The sequence below is a fragment of the Cynocephalus volans genome, chromosome 12 (genome assembly GCF_027409185.1).
Source record: "Cynocephalus volans isolate mCynVol1 chromosome 12, mCynVol1.pri, whole genome shotgun sequence".
NCBI classification, from domain to species: domain Eukaryota; kingdom Metazoa; phylum Chordata; class Mammalia; order Dermoptera; family Cynocephalidae; genus Cynocephalus; species Cynocephalus volans.
The window spans coordinates 6196574-6213007 of record NC_084471.1 but is presented as its reverse complement, the minus strand read 5'-3'; the positions used below and the strand labels follow the sequence as shown (position 1 = coordinate 6213007).

General features: G+C 53.4%; 1 protein-coding gene across 1 annotated transcript in view; it reads left to right on the top strand.

Annotated features, from left to right (window-relative positions):
* Positions 1–1229: 1229 nt before the first annotated feature.
* ARHGAP8 (Rho GTPase activating protein 8) overlaps positions 1230–16434 on the top strand; it is a 67552-nt gene continuing 52347 nt past the window's right edge. The window contains exons 1-2 of the mRNA XM_063074955.1: positions 1230–1308; positions 13028–13115. Of these exons, the coding sequence (XP_062931025.1) occupies positions 1230–1308; positions 13028–13115 (167 nt within the window). The remainder of the gene's footprint in view (positions 1309–13027; positions 13116–16434) is intronic.

Below are 16434 nucleotides of genomic sequence, written 5' to 3'. Positions count from 1 at the left end.
TGCTGTATCAGTCTCCCAGGGCTGCTGTAACAAATTACCACAAACGAGGTGGCTTAAGACAACAGAAGGTTACTCTCTCACAGTTCTGGAGGGCACAGTCCAAAAAACCAAGGTGTCTGCAGAGCCGTGTTCCATCTGAAGGTCGCGGGGCAGGTCCTCCCTGACTCTCCCAGCTCCTGATGGACCTGGGCGCTCCTTGGCTTGGGCAGCATCACTCCAGTCTCCGCCTCTGTCTTCGCTTGGCCTTGTTATTGGACTTAGGGCCGGTGTGACCTCGTTTTACCTAATTATACCTGCAAACACCCTTTTGCCAAGTAACGTCACATTCTGAGTTTCTGGGTGCACGTAAATTTTGGAGGGACACTATTCAACCCACTATATCTGGAGACCGAAATCTACTCTAACCTTGAAATTCAAAGTTCTTGTTCTTTTTCCAGCTGGAAACATTTCTATGAGAAACTTGATTTGTTTTGAATGAGCAAACCTCCCCTACTAAAATGAAAATTTGTAGGCAGCCTTTCTTCCTCCCTCATACCACAGCGACACGTTTCTGCCCTCGATCCCAGCCCACCCTGCTGCTTTTGGCAGCTCCAGCTTCCTGCCAGCTGCCAGTGTCAGCATCCTTCAAGGAGGGCCCACAGTTAAGTTCACACCCTGCTGCCATTAGCAGTGTGACCGTGGACAAATCTCTTTCCCTCTCTGAGCCATAGTTTCCACTCCTGTCAGCGTGGACAGTATCCAGCCCTTGGGTCTCTTTTTTCTCCCTCCATGGTGTTGCATACTGGGTGGGCACACAGTGGGTGCTTCGCTGAGGTAGGGGGCATGGTGGGTGTACACCTGAAGTTGGTGCACAGTGGGTGTACAGCTGAGGAGGAAGCACAGTGGGTGCACAGCTGAAGTGGGGCTCATAGTGTGTGCTCTGCTGACGTAGGGAGCATGGTGGGTGTACACCTGAGGTTGGTGCACAGTGGGTGCACAGCTGAGGAGGAAGCACAGCAGGTGCACAGCTGCAGTGGGGCTCATAGTGAGTGCTCAGCAGAAGTGGGTCCACAGTGGGTGTGCAGCAGAGGCAGGTGACTGTCTTATGAAAGGACCTCAGGAAGCTTTCTCATTCCCCTTTTCAGGAATACAACTGACTTCCTCTAACGCTCATGGTCTGCAGAGAGCTGCAGAGAGACGAGGAGGAAGCAGCTGTGCTGGGTGCAGTGAGAAGGCCCTTGGTGGCGCCCATGGCCAGCCAGGACACCACACTGGGCACAAGCAACCCGTTCTATGATGTGGCCAGACACGGCATTCTGCAGGTGGCAGGTAGGTCCCCAGCTGGGTGGTCCCCAGGACCACAGGTAGTGCCAGCCTTTCTCAGAGCCCTGTGGGATGGGGTGGGCTCATCGGGGGTTGCCTCGCTACCACTGGGCTGTGCCCACTGAATGAGAACCGTGATTGGAACAAGAGTAGCTGCCGTGTTTTGAGAAAGCAGTGACATGCTTGTGAAAGCATTGCCTGGTGCTCTGAGAAGTCGTGGGGCAGCGTTCTGCCCCTCCTTAAAGAGCAGAGGCAGGAGTTAAGTAAATTGTTCCATTAATTAAGGGCACTGTCATGCGATATCTCATCCAAAGCAATAAAAATCTGCAAAATCTTGGAAGATAAGCAACCCCATGCCCAGCAGTTGGTCAGAGGAGAACATATCGCATTGCTTTAATTTAGACCTGAGGATCAGAGCCCCCAGCATGTGCTTCTCATGTGGGCAGTGACCCTAATCCACTCATCTATGCATGCCTTGCACTGAACTCAGTAACCATTACCTCTCACCTCTGAGGAGCCTGGAATTTTGTTGAGGTCATGGAAAAAAAGAAGCACCTTTATCAAGCAAATGGAGACCCCAGAAACACGAATAGTAAATATTTTAGTGCACATTGTGTACAGGAGGAACAACAAGAGGACAGGGTATTTGACAGGTACCCAGTCATCTGAAGCCCCAAATGTCCTTTTAGAAAACCTTTAGGGTTTAGGTTGAAGGGATGCTGGGCTGAGCATGGGGGACATAGTCCTACAGATCAGGTGCCAACAAAATGCAGTCAGAGAATATAGTTATTTTTCAAAACATATAACAAATGTTATTTATGTTTACATGCAATGGGTTTATTATTTTTTTTAAATGAATAAATATTTTTAAATTTTATCTTTAGGTTTCTAATATGGTAAGGATCTATAGATGTAACCCACTTTTTTTTTTTAAAAAAAGAGCTCTTTGACATCCTTTTAATAATAATCTTGAGTATTGATGGGTTCTGAGACTTAAAAGTTTGAGATCCAATAGCCTTGTGCACTTGAAAAGAATGTATGTTCTGCATTGTTGGGTAGAGTGTTCTATGTATTTTGGTTAGTTTAAGTTGATTACTAATTAAGTTATTCAAATCTTCTACATTCTTACTAATATTTTTGCCTACTTCTATTAATTACTGAGTGTTCAAAGCTCCCAAAATTGGACTTTGTAAATTTCTCTCTTTAGTTCTGTCCATCTTTGCTCCATGTGTTTTGATGCTTTGTTACTAGGAGCATATATACATAATAGTGTTATGTCTTCTTGATTTACTGACCTTTTTATCAATATTAAATGTCCTTCATTATGGCTGGTAATGCTCCTTGTCTTAAAGTCAGATTTTTCTGATATTAATATAGTCATGTGCTGCGTAACAATGTTTTGGTCAACAATGGACCACATATTTGACAATGCTGCCATAGGATGATGATGATGATGATGAATTTTGGCAGCTGGCTGGTATGGGGATCCAAGCAAGCCCTTGATAGAATTATAATGGAGCTGAAAAGTCTCGTCACCTCATGATGTCATAGCTGTCATACATTGTAGTGAAGCACATTGTGGTTTTATAGTGATGCTGGTGTGGACAAACCTACTGCAAAATATGTTGAGGAGCAGTGCCCAGCTTTCCCATAGGGTGACCCTCTAAAAGGCAGCTCAGACTTGTAAGATGGAAAGCCAAGCATCTGACACATTGGTCTGACCCCATGTGGAAGGGTTGTTGTCTACTTTAGAATTCTTGCATTTTTAAATGATTCCCACCATCCCCATAGCAAAATAATAGTTAGTAACAGTTAGCTAACACTTACTGAGTGCTTGCTTAATGCCAGGCTCAATTCCTACCTGTGGTTTAAATTTCATGACTTTGTAGGGTGGAATTATTCGTATCTTCATTTAACAGATGAGGAAAGTGAGGCACAGAGAGACTTAGAAACATACTTAGAGGACCCACGTGCCATGCTCATGCAACTAGTGGCCAATGTGGATATTAGGAAAATTCATTGCTGTTCCCTTTCGTAACACAGTTTCTCACAATGATGAAATCACCTAATGATACATTTCTCAGAACATATCTGTGGAGTATACATAAAACAAATGTATTTCACAGGACCTTGTTTTCCAAAGCCTTGCAGTTTCCGGTTGGCCTAGCTTCTTAAAAGTACATATAAAATGTTAACCTTCCAGGCTAGTCTCTGTTGTAAGATAAAGAATTGTAACACAGCAACGTTGCTGGCTCAAAGACAGACAGATTACTGATTGATATGTAAAGATACTGGGAAATTGCTGTAAGAAGAGAATGCTTGGTAAGATCAAGCATTTGTTGATGGATCAACTTAACTTCTTGAAAATTGCATTATGGAAGGTCACCTTGCTTGTCTTATTGAATGTTACCAGCTTCTATTGTTAAGCTTGTTAAACTATACTTAGGAAAAAACCCCACCTATGTACTCTTCCTGTAACTTCCTGGTCTGGAGAATAAATGTGGGAAGAGAACCCCAATTCGTGGTTAATTTCCCAAATGGAAGGAATGCCTCTCTCTTGAGGGTTCCGGGAGATTAACCCCTTTCGGGGCTTCTCACTGCTCAGAAGAGATGGGCTTTGAGTAATCTTTGGTGGCTCCATCACCCAGGGGGAAAGGGGTGACAAATCCACAGGAGGCAAAGGAACACATATCCCTGTCATTAAGAAACACAACACTATAGAGCCACGACAGTTCCAGCTTTCTGTCATTGGCGCTGGTAGAGTATGCCTCTCCTATCCTCTTCTTTTCAACCTGTCTGAGTCTGCACTTAAAGTGCATCTCTTATAAACAGCTTATTGTTGGATCTTTTTAAATCTTTTATTGGAGATGGCCAAGTAGCAGGAACCACATTCTCAAAGCCTTTTGGGGCATGCTGAGGAGTTTGCACTTGGTCATGATGGCACAGGGGCACGTTAAACAGAGGATGGGGTGATTGGGTTTGTGATTTAGAGTTACTCTTGCTGCCCGGTGGAGAAGGCTGATGGCAGCCAGTGGAGTCAGGGAGGCTGATTAGAGCAAGAACGGTGGTCTGAGTTAGTGATGGGGCAGTGGGATCGAGAGGAGGGGATGCTTTGGAGAGATCTTTTTTAAAATGCTAAGCTGGAGCCTAACTGAAACCAAAAACTGGGAAGGGTGGTTCCTTGTAGCATGGGATGAGATTTCCAGGGTGCAGAAAGAAAAGTTTAAGAGAAGGGGGGCCCTGGGAAGTAGATCGGCCTTCTTATTTGACACACCGCCCCTCCACCTGCTCTGCTGGTGGGTACCTCGGGCCGGGGTAGGGTTTGTTCCCAGCAGGATGCTGTTGTATGTCCCCATGTTTGTTGTGGGTTCCTCAGTGCCATGCAGGGGCTGTGGGCTGCCTTGCGGTTGTGCTCCAGTCACTTCTCAGAGACACTGTATGAATTGTCACAGTTGAACACCTGAGCTGTGTCCTTGCCACTGCAGATTTCCTTGGGCGATGATGGCATGGGCGGCAGTCTTTGGATTCCAGATAGCTCTCTTGTTTTGGAGCAGTTTTCACTCATTTAAAAACCAGTTTCCTGTGCAGTTCAACCATCTTAAAGAACATCTGATGGCCTCGGCCATCCTGAAAAGATGCCAGAAGTCGTCAGGAGCTGCAAGGGGGAAGGCATCTGGAGAAAAGCTGAAAGCAACCAGCTCTACACTTAGGTAAAACAGATTTTATAATCCAAGAAACAAAGCGAGAGAAATCTAAACATTCCAACCTGGATGAATCAATGGCTAAGAATAGAGAAAACTACCAGAGTGAAAATCAGCATCCCTGAAGTCGCCAGTGGCTTTTCCAGTTGGAGCACCCAGCAGGGAGCACGCCCAGGTGGTGCCTCACCAAGGGTCATCCTTGGCAGGAAAGAGGCCTCTCCCCTCTCCTCCCAGGACCTCACCTTGGCGTCCGGCTTTGTTCCCTCGCCCCTAACTCTGGTTTACACTCCTGAGTTTCCAGTGGGCCCAGGGGGACAGTTCAGGACCAGGAACCCTCCTTCCTCCTCCAGGGAGTGGCGTGGACCACTCTCGGGGCCCCTGCACCCACAGAGTCTCCCCCCATCCTTCAGGCGTAATCAGACATCGCTCCCCACCAAGGGGTTTCCTCATTTTTTTCTCCACGTACAGCTTCCCCCAGTGACGCATATCCAGAAGCACAGCCAGAAACTGAAGACTCCTGTCATCGTGAATGATTTCCCACTGAAGGGATTATATATTTAGGCAAATGGAAGCTTTGTAGAATTTTGACTCTTAGGGGAATATTGTAAATAAAGTTGACTTCGGTATTTTAAGACACGGTCATCGTGGGGCTAAGTGTGTGTTTCAGGTTCCGAAGCTCTGGTCTGGATCTGGGTCTGGCCCCTCAAGCTCAGAGTGGAGTTCAGGTGGTGGGGAGCAGTGAGGGGAGGAGACAGAAGGTTCCAGACCTGAGAACCAGAGGAGGTGGAGGCGGAATCTTAGAGATGCGGAGGGGGGCGAGGGGCCAGGAAGAGAAAACGGAGGACATGCTGGATCTGGCCCTGCTGGACGAGAAACGTCCCCCACCCTCACATCCAGACTTTTCTGCAGCACCATTCAGACGCGAGCTGGGCTTTCCTGCAGGACCCAGATCCAAAGGAGCCTTCAAATCTCCTTCCACTTCTGCAGCAAAGGTTAGCAGCCTTCCAGCACAAACCCAAGCAGGCAGACTCCCAAGTCCCTCCCGACAGATCTCCGCTGCCTTTGTTACGCGTTTTAATCGTCCTTCTTGGAGAAGATGGTGAGCCTTCTGGCGTGCACGATGGGCCGCAGCTCCGGGAATCATTTCCTTATTCATAAACTGGGCTCCTCCCATCGCCGAGACAGTGAATGATGTTGGGCTGTGAACAGCGAGGGACAAATACGGGTCGTGAATTAAGCTGCTGCCTCGCAGAATTTGCATTTTATTGATAGTTTCCATTTCCTTGCATATTATATCATTTTGAAGCCTGTTTTTGATGCATTGGCCTGTGTTCCCAGAGAACTACAAAGGGACATTGACTCATACTGACTGATGCCATTAAGGCAAGCGCAGCATTGACAGCTTAACAAGAGGGAGGGCCGAGTGTCCCAGGGCTGCCGAGGAGGCCTGTGTCTGGGCAGCCACGGGAAGATGGAAGGCCCCCATGCGGGGACTGTGAGGGGCAGGGGACGCTGCCCTTGCAGTCAGCCAGCTGCAGGTGCAAACCCACCTGACTCTCACTTGGGCCCTGCACCTCAGTTTCCTCACCTGTAAATGTCACCTGTAAACGGGGACACAGCACCCCCGGAAGCACCAGCATCCTACCTGGCAGGAGGTAACAGCTCACGTTTATTGAGTGCTTACTGTGTGCCAGTGCTGTGCCAAGACTTACTCAAGCTCTTGATTTAATCGTCCCTGTAGTCCCCCTGAGTCCGTTTTATTATCACCTCCATGTTGCAGATGACCGGAGAGGCTGCCCGAGGTCTAGTGAGTGGGGACGGGCTTGTACCGTGGTGGGCTGGGTGTCCTTTGTCTGCTCTTTCTCCCCCTCCCTACTTTTTCACTTTTAAATATATCAAGCGTAGAGAGAAGATTACAAAGAACCCAGTTTTTCCACCCTTGTGCTTGCTCTAAGTTTCATAATAGTTTGTCACGTCTGAATAATGCTGTGCTGTCAGTTTGGAAGGACATTTAGAAATGTGTTGATGTGAAAAGAAAATGCCAAATTACTTGCCTTTTGGTTTTGGGAGACTGAAGAGCCTTCAGTAGTAGCTCACCTTCATGGCTCCACATCATGCGAGGCCACGGGCCCTACAACCAGTCGGTGTCTGTCGAATGAATGAGTGACTGGATCTGCACTTTATGCAAACAGGATGCTCCTGGGGAAAGAGAACTCAGCTCCATGTGGGCTCTGGGCTCCCATCCCAGTTCCATGTCCCTGCCCCAGTGCCACTGCACGTGCTATGTTCTGCCCAGGGACCCTCTCACCCTCATTGGCAGATGGCGGGGTGGAAGGGGTTCACAGCATGGTCAGCACACCTTGTACCTTCCTGCTGGCTGGATTGAGTCCAGGCTCCCAGGTGGGAATCCGTCCTTAACTGCCAATCATGACTTCATCCCTACAACCCTCTCCATCCTCTGGGCCAGCTGACCAGAGCTGAAGTGGCACGTTCCCTCTTCCCGCCAGCACAAAGCCCTTTTACCAGCGATAGGTAAGAGGTGCACCAACAGGCCATGAGCCCCTCCCCACCCCCATCTGCAAACAGGGGGCGGGGGAGGGGGCAGAGGCAGCCTCCTGGCTTGGGCTGGGCCTGTAGGTGTGAGGAGGAGGGTGCTGAGACCTGGGGAACATCACTGAGGTCTGCTGAAGACCTGCTGGAGCCCAGTGCTGCCCAGAGCCTTCTCCTTGGGCACCAAGTCTGATCCACGCCCCCCACCAGGCCTTGCAGGGCATGTCCCTGGGACCCACCTGGCCTGGGCAGCTGCTCCCCACAACCACAGGCCTCCCAGCTCCTCATGCACCCTGAGGCCCTCAGCTCTGTGCTGGGGACTGTCACATGGAGCCCCAGTTCTTCTCCATGGCTGCACCTGGTGCCCCTCCTCTCAGCCCCTCACCCCGCCCCACACTGCACAGCTGCCTCCTCCTGCATCCCCTCCCCCGTGCACAGCTGGCTGCTGTCCCGGGCATCTGGGTTAGCAGTGGGGGCCTCATCAGCCACTCCCCAGTCCTAGGGATCCCTCTATCCTCCTCCCTTCCTGTCTCCTCATCCTCTCCCACCTTGCTGTCTCCAGCAGTCTTCCAAATGACCGTCAGATTCGTCAACAGGATAAAGTCAGGCCTTAGCCCTCCTCGTCCAGCCCCATGACCCCTTCTTCCCACTGTGTCTCCCATTCAGGGCCCAGCAGCCCGGGGCAGCGTGTCTGTGTTAGACACATTCTTGCTTGCTCGAATCCCTACCACCCCGGCTGCTGCCAGCTGACCAGCTGTCCTGAGCAGATGTTTGCTCTGCCCCCGGGAAGGGTCCAGAACTGTCGTGGCAGAGCCTCCACCCACCCTGCTGCCAGCTTCCACGGCTGCTGCACTTGCTGGAAGTCGGCCTGGGGTGGGGTGGAAGCCCCCATTGCCCCCACAGCGTGCTGCCCTGGAGCAGTAACTGTGGGCTGGGGTGCAGGGTCCTGCAGTGCTGTATAATAACAAATTTGGCTGGCCTGTGTCCCCAGTTCCTGGGAAGTAGCCTCTAAATCCTTGGAATTTCCTGAGGGATAGGAGTAGCTCTGTTATTTGTGGGGGGCCTCTACATAGCTTATGCTAATGAAGTGATTTGAGATTGGGGCCATGTGGGTAGGGGGCTGGGGCTTTGAGACTCCTGGGAGGGGAGGGGGCCTGAGACTGAGTTGAGTCCATGGTGGTTCCACTGGTCATGCCTACGTCATGTGAAAATGCACGATAGGGGCTCAGGTGTGCCCCAGCTGGGGACGATTTATCCACGTGATGGGAGACACCATGGAAGCTCCATGTCCGGGATCCTCCCAGACCTCACCCCGTGTGTCTCTTCATGTGACTGGTTCTGAGTGTATCTTTTATAATAAAACTATAATTTTGTGTATGGTGCTTTCCTGAGTTCCACGAACCATTCTAACAAAGGATCAAACCTGAGGGGGTAGTGGGAACCCCTGAATTTGTAGCCAACTGGTCAGAAGTGGGATTGGCCTGGGAACCTCCAAACTTGTCACTTGTGTCTGAAGTAATGGCAGTCTTGTGGAGGACTGTCCCCTTAACCTGTAAACTGTGGCTCAACCCCAGGAAAAATCCATTGCAGGTGTCGATATGGCTCCTGCTGGTTCTCAGAGAGGGGCTGTGGGGCTGGGCTGAGACCCCCTACCCCCCATCACTGGCCTTCCCCTGGACCCCGGGGCCTGGCAACAGCTATGCCTCCTTCTCTCTCCAGAGCTGCGTGCACAGTGGGCCCTCTTAGAGAATGCTCACTGAGCTGATCTTTCATCGGTGGAGTTATTTAGCACATTCCCCAGGATCTGATTCTGGAGGTGATAACACTGCTCAGTTTTTGGACCTTTCATTGCTGATGTTAACTTGCTCTTTCAACCCTGGAGGCACTTAGTTCTCTGCTTCTTCACTAGCTGCGAAGTTGCTCTTTTTCCTTTTGTCGTGCAGGAGGAGAGTACAGCCCAGGGTTGGCCCTGGAACCCTGGTCCCCAGGATGGCAGAAACCGTTTAGGAAATGCTCTGTACCTTCAGGCACAGCGTCGAAGAATTTGTGCCCAAAAACTCCCACTCGGCAAGGAAGCAAATAAAAGCACAGTTTAAGTGCAACCCTTTCCAGCAGGAGCTTTCCAAACAGACGGAGAGCCTCAGGAACCCGTGGAACGAAAAGGGTGCTGAATTTGGAAACTGTGAAATGACTCGAGTTCTAAACATCAGCGTGGCTCCTGGGCTCCTGGGAAGAGTCAGATATGTGTCCTAAATGGGGAGCCGGGGCGAGACACCAAAGGGCTCACACATGTGTGCGTGTGGGCATGTGCTCATGTCAGTGTGCGTGTACGTGTGTGCATAGTATCTGCATATAACCTATGCACACTCTCCCGTGTACTTTAAATCACCATGCATGTGTGCATGTATGTGTGTGCATAGCTTTTGCGTACAACCTATGCACATCTTCCTATGTACTTTAAATCATCTCCAGATTACTTATAATGCCTAATACGACATAAATGCTATGTAAGCAGTTGTTATGCTGTGTCGTTTAGGGATAATGACAAGGGGGAGAAGCCTGTACGTGTTAATCACCAATGCAATTTTTGTTAATGTTTTCTATCTGCAGTTGGTTGAATCTACGGATGCAGAATCTATGGATGCAGAACCCACGGATACAGAGGGCTAATTGTACTTTACAGTGAAAGTGAATTTAAAGTTCTATCCACTTCTAGAAGGATACCCTTCTTTTCTTCAGGTTCCTGATAATCTTTCTATGACCCGTCTTTCAGTCAGCCCATCAATGATTAATGGACATAATTTGAGCCACAGGTGTGGGCACAAGCAGGACAAAGGCCCTGCCCCCAGGGGGCTTTCTGTGCAGGGAAGCGAATGGACCACAGAGCAGACCTGCAGCAGAGCCAGACGAGACCGGGGGCCCTCGCCTGGAGGGGCCTAGCAGCCTCTCTGGCTGAGCGGTATTGAAACTGAGACAGGACGGATGGTGGAGTTAGGCAAGGGGAGTGGGGGGACGGGGAGGGGCCTGGGGGGCAGTGTGTGTGGAGACTGGAGGCAGAGAGAGGTGGCACCGAGAGGGCTGGGAAATTCCAGGGGTGAGGAGGGGAGGAGGGCTCCAGTGTGCAAGAGGAGCAACTGGGACTTTCTCCTAAGGCTGCAGGAGCTGCTGACCGTGGCATTTAGCTGGGACCCAGGACCCCGGGTCTGGGGGAGACTGGCAGGCTGACGCTCATGTGTGGTTCCTAGGAGTCTTGGCCCCCGCCTGTGTGTGGAGCCACTGGACACCCAGTGGGCAGCTAGAGCCTTGTCCGGGTGTGGCTGCCCCTGCAGCTGCTGTAACAAAGCACCACAAACCAAGGGGCTTAAAACCACAGACATTTACTCTCTCACGGTCTGGAGGCCAGAAGTCTGACATCAAGGTGTCCGTAGGGCAGGTTCCTTCTGGAGGCTCCGAGGGAGGATCCGTCCCATGCCTGTCCCCCAGCGACTGGCAGCTCCAGCAGCCCTAGATGTTCCTCAGCTGTGGCTGCATCGTGCCAGTCTCTGCCTCTGTCATCACATGGTCTCTTTTCTCATGTGGCTGGATCTTGAATCTCCTTCTCTTGTCTCATAAAGACAGTAGATGTTGGATTTAGAACCCACTCTAAATCCAGGATGGTCTCATCTTGATCCCTGACTAACCAGAGCTATTAATGACCCTATTTCTAAATAACGTCACATTGTGAGGTTCCAGGTGGACCTCAGATCCCCTTTTTGGGGGGAGGGTGCACTATTCAACCCACCACACCAGGCAGAGGCAGGCCAAGCCGCCCGCACAGCCTGGTTCCTGGAGGTCCCCACCTTAATCTCCACCCTGGAGGTCAGCACTGCCCAGTAGGACTTTCTGAGGGATGGAAATGTTCCATATCTGCATTGTCCACTGCAGCCGCCTCTCGCCATGGGTGACTGCTGAACACCTGAAATGTGGCTAGTGCCACTGCGGAGCTGAGTTTCTAATCTTAGTTAAGTCTAAACGCCCCTGTGGTAAGTAGCACCTGCTTGGAGGGTGCAGGGGTGGGCTTCTCCCCACTGTGTGAGGAAGGGGACAGGGAAGTACGTGCTGAGGGCTGGCGGAGGGCCAGGCCCTGCTGCAGGCTTCCCGGCCCCAGCCCCACCCTGGGCGCCCCACTTAGGGCCTCCTGGGAGACCGAAGTTGCCCACTGAAGCTGGGGCCACGCTGTGCCCAGCGTTGTGCCTTGGCCCCTGCCCTGACACCGGGTGGGTGCTGTGGGCCCAGAGCATGGGTGGGGGGTGGGCAGCAGCTTCCCTGCAGAGGTGGTGTTGGGGCCTAGCAAGGAGAGGGGCTTTGGCAGGAAGAGGTGTGGAGTCTGGAAGGAGGGAGAACATTCCAGGCGGAGGAATAGCTTGGGGCGTGGAGATGAAAATGAAGGAAGACCACTGGGGCCAAGGGGAGACCGACGGGGGCTGGGTCCCTGCAGGCCTCGTGGGCCATCGTGGAGGGGACCCCGGCATTCCCACTCCTCCTGACCAGAGGCCCGGGTGGAGCTGGCCTCCCTCCCCTGCTGCCCATGACTGGTTTCTCTGCCTCATTTTTTTGGCTGTTGGGTTTTTTTTTTTGTCAGGTGGCCGGGATGGGGATCTGAACCCTTGACCTTGGTGTTAAAACACCTCCCAGGAAACCGGCTATCCCCTTGCACCTTGTTTTCACCTTGCTTTCCGTGTGACAACTGTACTCACCTGTGGCCTTGTGTGCTTGGTCGTGCATGCTGGGAGGCAGGCCAGCCCTTCTGTTCTCGGGTCCCTGACCCTGGATTCTAGGGACATGGATGATTGGATCCAGTCCCAAGCCCTCAAGGAGTACCCCTCCCCTTGGCTGTCCCATGTGGGGTGGCACAAATGTATCAAGGGACCATCGCAGCTCAGATTGACCCAGGCTGAGAGAGAGAGATCGACTGAGCTTCAGGACTTTTGAGAGGGCTCCTGTACCCTGGACGTGATGTCACACCCAGGAGTGACTGTCCCCCAGGCCACCTGGCCTCCTCCAGGGCCCAGAGTCTGAGGGGAACCCTCAGGTGTGGACTTTAATTTTGTGGGAAGGAGACATTGGGCAGAGTGGCCAGGCACGAGCTTTGAAGTCAGATATGCCCAGATTCAAACCCTAGGTGCCATCAGCCTGCTGTGTGACTTTGCACTGGTGACTTAACCCTGCCGGGCCTCCATCTTCAATTGGTAAAACAGAGAGGTTATTCTCAGTGTGTAGGCTGGTGGCGGAGGTCAGCGAGGATCACGCACATTGGTAGATGCTCACGCACATTGGTAGATGCTCACGCAACAGGCGTCGCCTTTGCAGAACACTGGCCTCCTGGCCTCCGAGCTCAGGCCGGGCCGAGGGTCGAGGAAGAGACTTTTTGTTAAGTTCCTGAGGGTTCTGCAAGAGAAGGCGGCCCAGAGCCTCACCCATGTCTGCCCCTGCAGGGGACGACCACTCCGGAAGGCGCGTGATCACATTCAGCTGCTGCCGGCTGCCCCCCTCCCACGAGCTCGATCACCAGCGGCTGCTAGGGTAAGTTCCCTGCTCCTCTCTCCTCCGTGGGGCTCGTGTCCCTCTCTGACCCTCTGCCTCTTCTCTTCTGGGGCCACCCCTTGTGCTCTTGCTCTCGTGAGCCCACCTGAGGACGATGGCTGTTGCTAGCACTCTTGTCACAGGGGAGAGCTGGGTCTGTTGCCTTTCAACCACCCTCTCTGTGGGTGCCCTCCCTCTGGAGTTGGGGACAGTCCCTGATCCTGGGCATGGAGCTGGCCCCCGAGACGAGATGGCCACACACCACCAGGCTGCACACCACACTGTTCCTCCGAGAGTCACAGGACCTCCCACCAGAGCTCCTCCAGGAGCTGCGTGAGTCTCCTGTGGCCGCCACAACAACCTCGGCAGTGTAAAACACTGGAAATGCATTCTCTCGCAGTTCTGCAGGTCAGCAGCCCCAAATCAAGGTGTCAGCAGGCTGTGCTCCTTTTGGAGACTCCAGGGGAGGGTCCTTCCAGCCTCTTCCAGCTCCTGGTGGCCTGGGGTGTTCCTTGGCTTGTGGCCACATCACTCTGGTCTCCGCCTCTGTCTCTACACAGCCTTCTTCCTGTGTGTCTGTGTATGTGTCCTCCTCTTCCAATGAGGACACCAGCCATTGGACTTAGGGCCACCCTAATCCCATATGACCTCATCTTAACTAATTACATCAGCAAATACCCTATTTCCTAATAAGGTCTCATTCTGAGGTTCTGGGAGGAATTTTGGGGAGACAGGACAGGAGCTAAGGGCCTGCTGCTGCTGCTGACATGGGCTCCCCAGGCATTTATTGGGCACCTACTGTGTGTGAGGCACAGGAGGGATAGTCACTGCATCAGGGTCCATCTATGAACTGAGGGGACCACCCCTGTGGTTTGGAGTTGGGGAGCTCTGGCCAGGAATGACCTGAGACAGAAGGTGGGGGTGTGACAGTGGCCATATGAGCAGGTGCCTGAAGCCTGTGCACCTTCTATGTGCACAGCATCCCCGAGACAGGCACAGGCTCCACAGCTGGTCCAGTGAGGGGCACTGTACAAAACCAAGGGGAAGAGGTTCTGTGGTCACCAGCTGGCTTAATGCCCCGACTTAAGAAAGCTGACCTGGCCACCCCCACCCAGATCCGCTCCCTGTCTGGGTGATGGAAACCCTGCCCTCCACCCCTGACTCATCCCGCATATCTCACTTCCCACAGCTCATGGCCCTTAGGAAATCCCAGGCCCCTGCTTTCCAGCCTGCCCCCTCCTCCCATAATAACCTGGCCCAGGCCCCTTCAGTCCATCCCCCTCGGCAGCTAGGAGACTTCTTACAAAGCACATATTTAATTGTCACCCCCAGCTTATAAGCTTCCTAGCACACAGGATAAAATCCAGGGTCCTGACTCAGCTCCTTAGGGCCTGGTCCCTCCCCTCTCCACTGCCATCCCCTGTGACCCCCCCAGCTCCTTGCACACCTTCCAACCAGCCACAGCGCTGCCACAGGGCCTGTGCACCTGCTCCTCCTGTGGCCTGGCCTCTTCCTACAGACCTCAGCGGGGCTTGGCCTCACTTCCTTCAGGTCTCTGCTTGATTGCTGCCGAGCACCCCACCCGGCACAGTCATGCTCCTGCCCCCCAGCTTCTCTTCCTTTAGAACGCTTCCCTGCTTGACACTTGGTGCCAAGGGCAGGGACTTTGTCTGTCTTGTTTAATACTGAGTGCTTGGCCTTTGGGTTGCACTCAGTAAACATTTGTGTAATGAGGTAATGGAACATTGCACTCCACAAAGTAATGCAGGGGTCTTGGCTAGAGTATTTCTCAGAAACTTAAGCACACCAACAAGCATTACGAGTGTTCAGGAAAGGGAGATCTTGGCAGTTTCCCAAACTAACTCGGCCACAGAACCCTCTCACTGCGCCTCCCCTGGCAGAAATGGTGCCGAGCAGAGCCCTTGGAGGGTCGAGCCCAGCAGCCCTCAAAGCCCCTAAGATGACTGCCTGGGACCTCCTGGTCTCTGCGTGTGTCTCCTGTCTGCACATGACCCATTCCCGTGCCTGCACCCCCTCCACCCATGCCCCTTGTGTGCAGCACCCTGAACATACCCATCCTCCCCTGCCCATGCCCCACTCCCATCCCTCTCCCGTGCCTGTACTCCCTCCTGAGCACAGTCTCCCTCCTGTGCACACACCCTCTCCTGTTCACACGCCCTCTCCTGTTCACACATCCTCTCCTGTGCACACGCCCCCTCCTGAGCACATGCCCCCTCCTGTGCACATTCCCCCTCCTGAGCACACGCCCCCTCCTGTGCCTGTACCCCTCCTGTGCCTGTACCCCTCCTAAGCACATGCCCCCTCCTGTTCACACGCCCCCTCCTGAGCACACGCCCCCTCCTGAGCACACGCCCTCTCCTGTTCACACGCCCTCTCCTGTTCACACGTCCCCTCCTGTGCACACGCCCCCTCCTGTGCACACGCCCCCTCCTGTGTACACGCCCCCTCCTGAGCACACGCCCCTCCTGAGCACACGCCCCCTCCTGTGCACACACACCCTCCTGAGCACACGCCCCCTCCTGAGCACACGCCCCCTCCCATGCCTGTACCCCTCCTGAGCACACACCCCCTCCTGTGCACATTCCCCCTCCTGAGCACACGCCCCCTCCTGAGCACACGCCCCCTCCTGAGCACACGCCCCCTCCTGAGCACACGCCCCCTCCTGTGCACACGCCCCCTCCTGAGCACACACCTCCTCCCGTGCCTGTACCCCTCCTGTGCACATGCCCCCTCCTGAGCACATGCCCCCTCCTGTTCACATGTCCCCTCCTGAGCACACGCCCCCTCCTGTGCACACGCCCCCTCCTGAGCACATGCCCCCTCCTGTGCACATTCTCCTCCTGAGCACACGCCCCCTCCTGAGCACAAGCCCCCTCCTGTGCACATGTCCCCTCCTGAGCACACGCCCTCTCCTGTTCACAGGTCCTCTCCTGTGTACACACCCCCTCCTGTGCACATTCCCCCTCCTAAGCACACGCCCCCTCCCGTGCCTGTACCCCTCCTGAGCACATGCCCCCTCCTGTGCACACGCCCCCTCCTGTGCACATTCCCCCTCCTGAGCACACGCCCCCTCCCGTGCCTGTACCCCTCCTGAGCACACGCCCCCTCCTGAGCACACGCCCCCTCCTGAGCACACGCCCCCTCCTGTGTACACACCCCCTCCTGTGCACATGTCCCCTCCTGTGTACACACCCCCTCCTGTGCACATTCCCCCTCCTGAGCACACGCCCCCTCCTGTGCACATCCCCCATCCTGAGCATATGCCCCTTCCTGAGCATTTGCCCCCTCCCCTGCACCT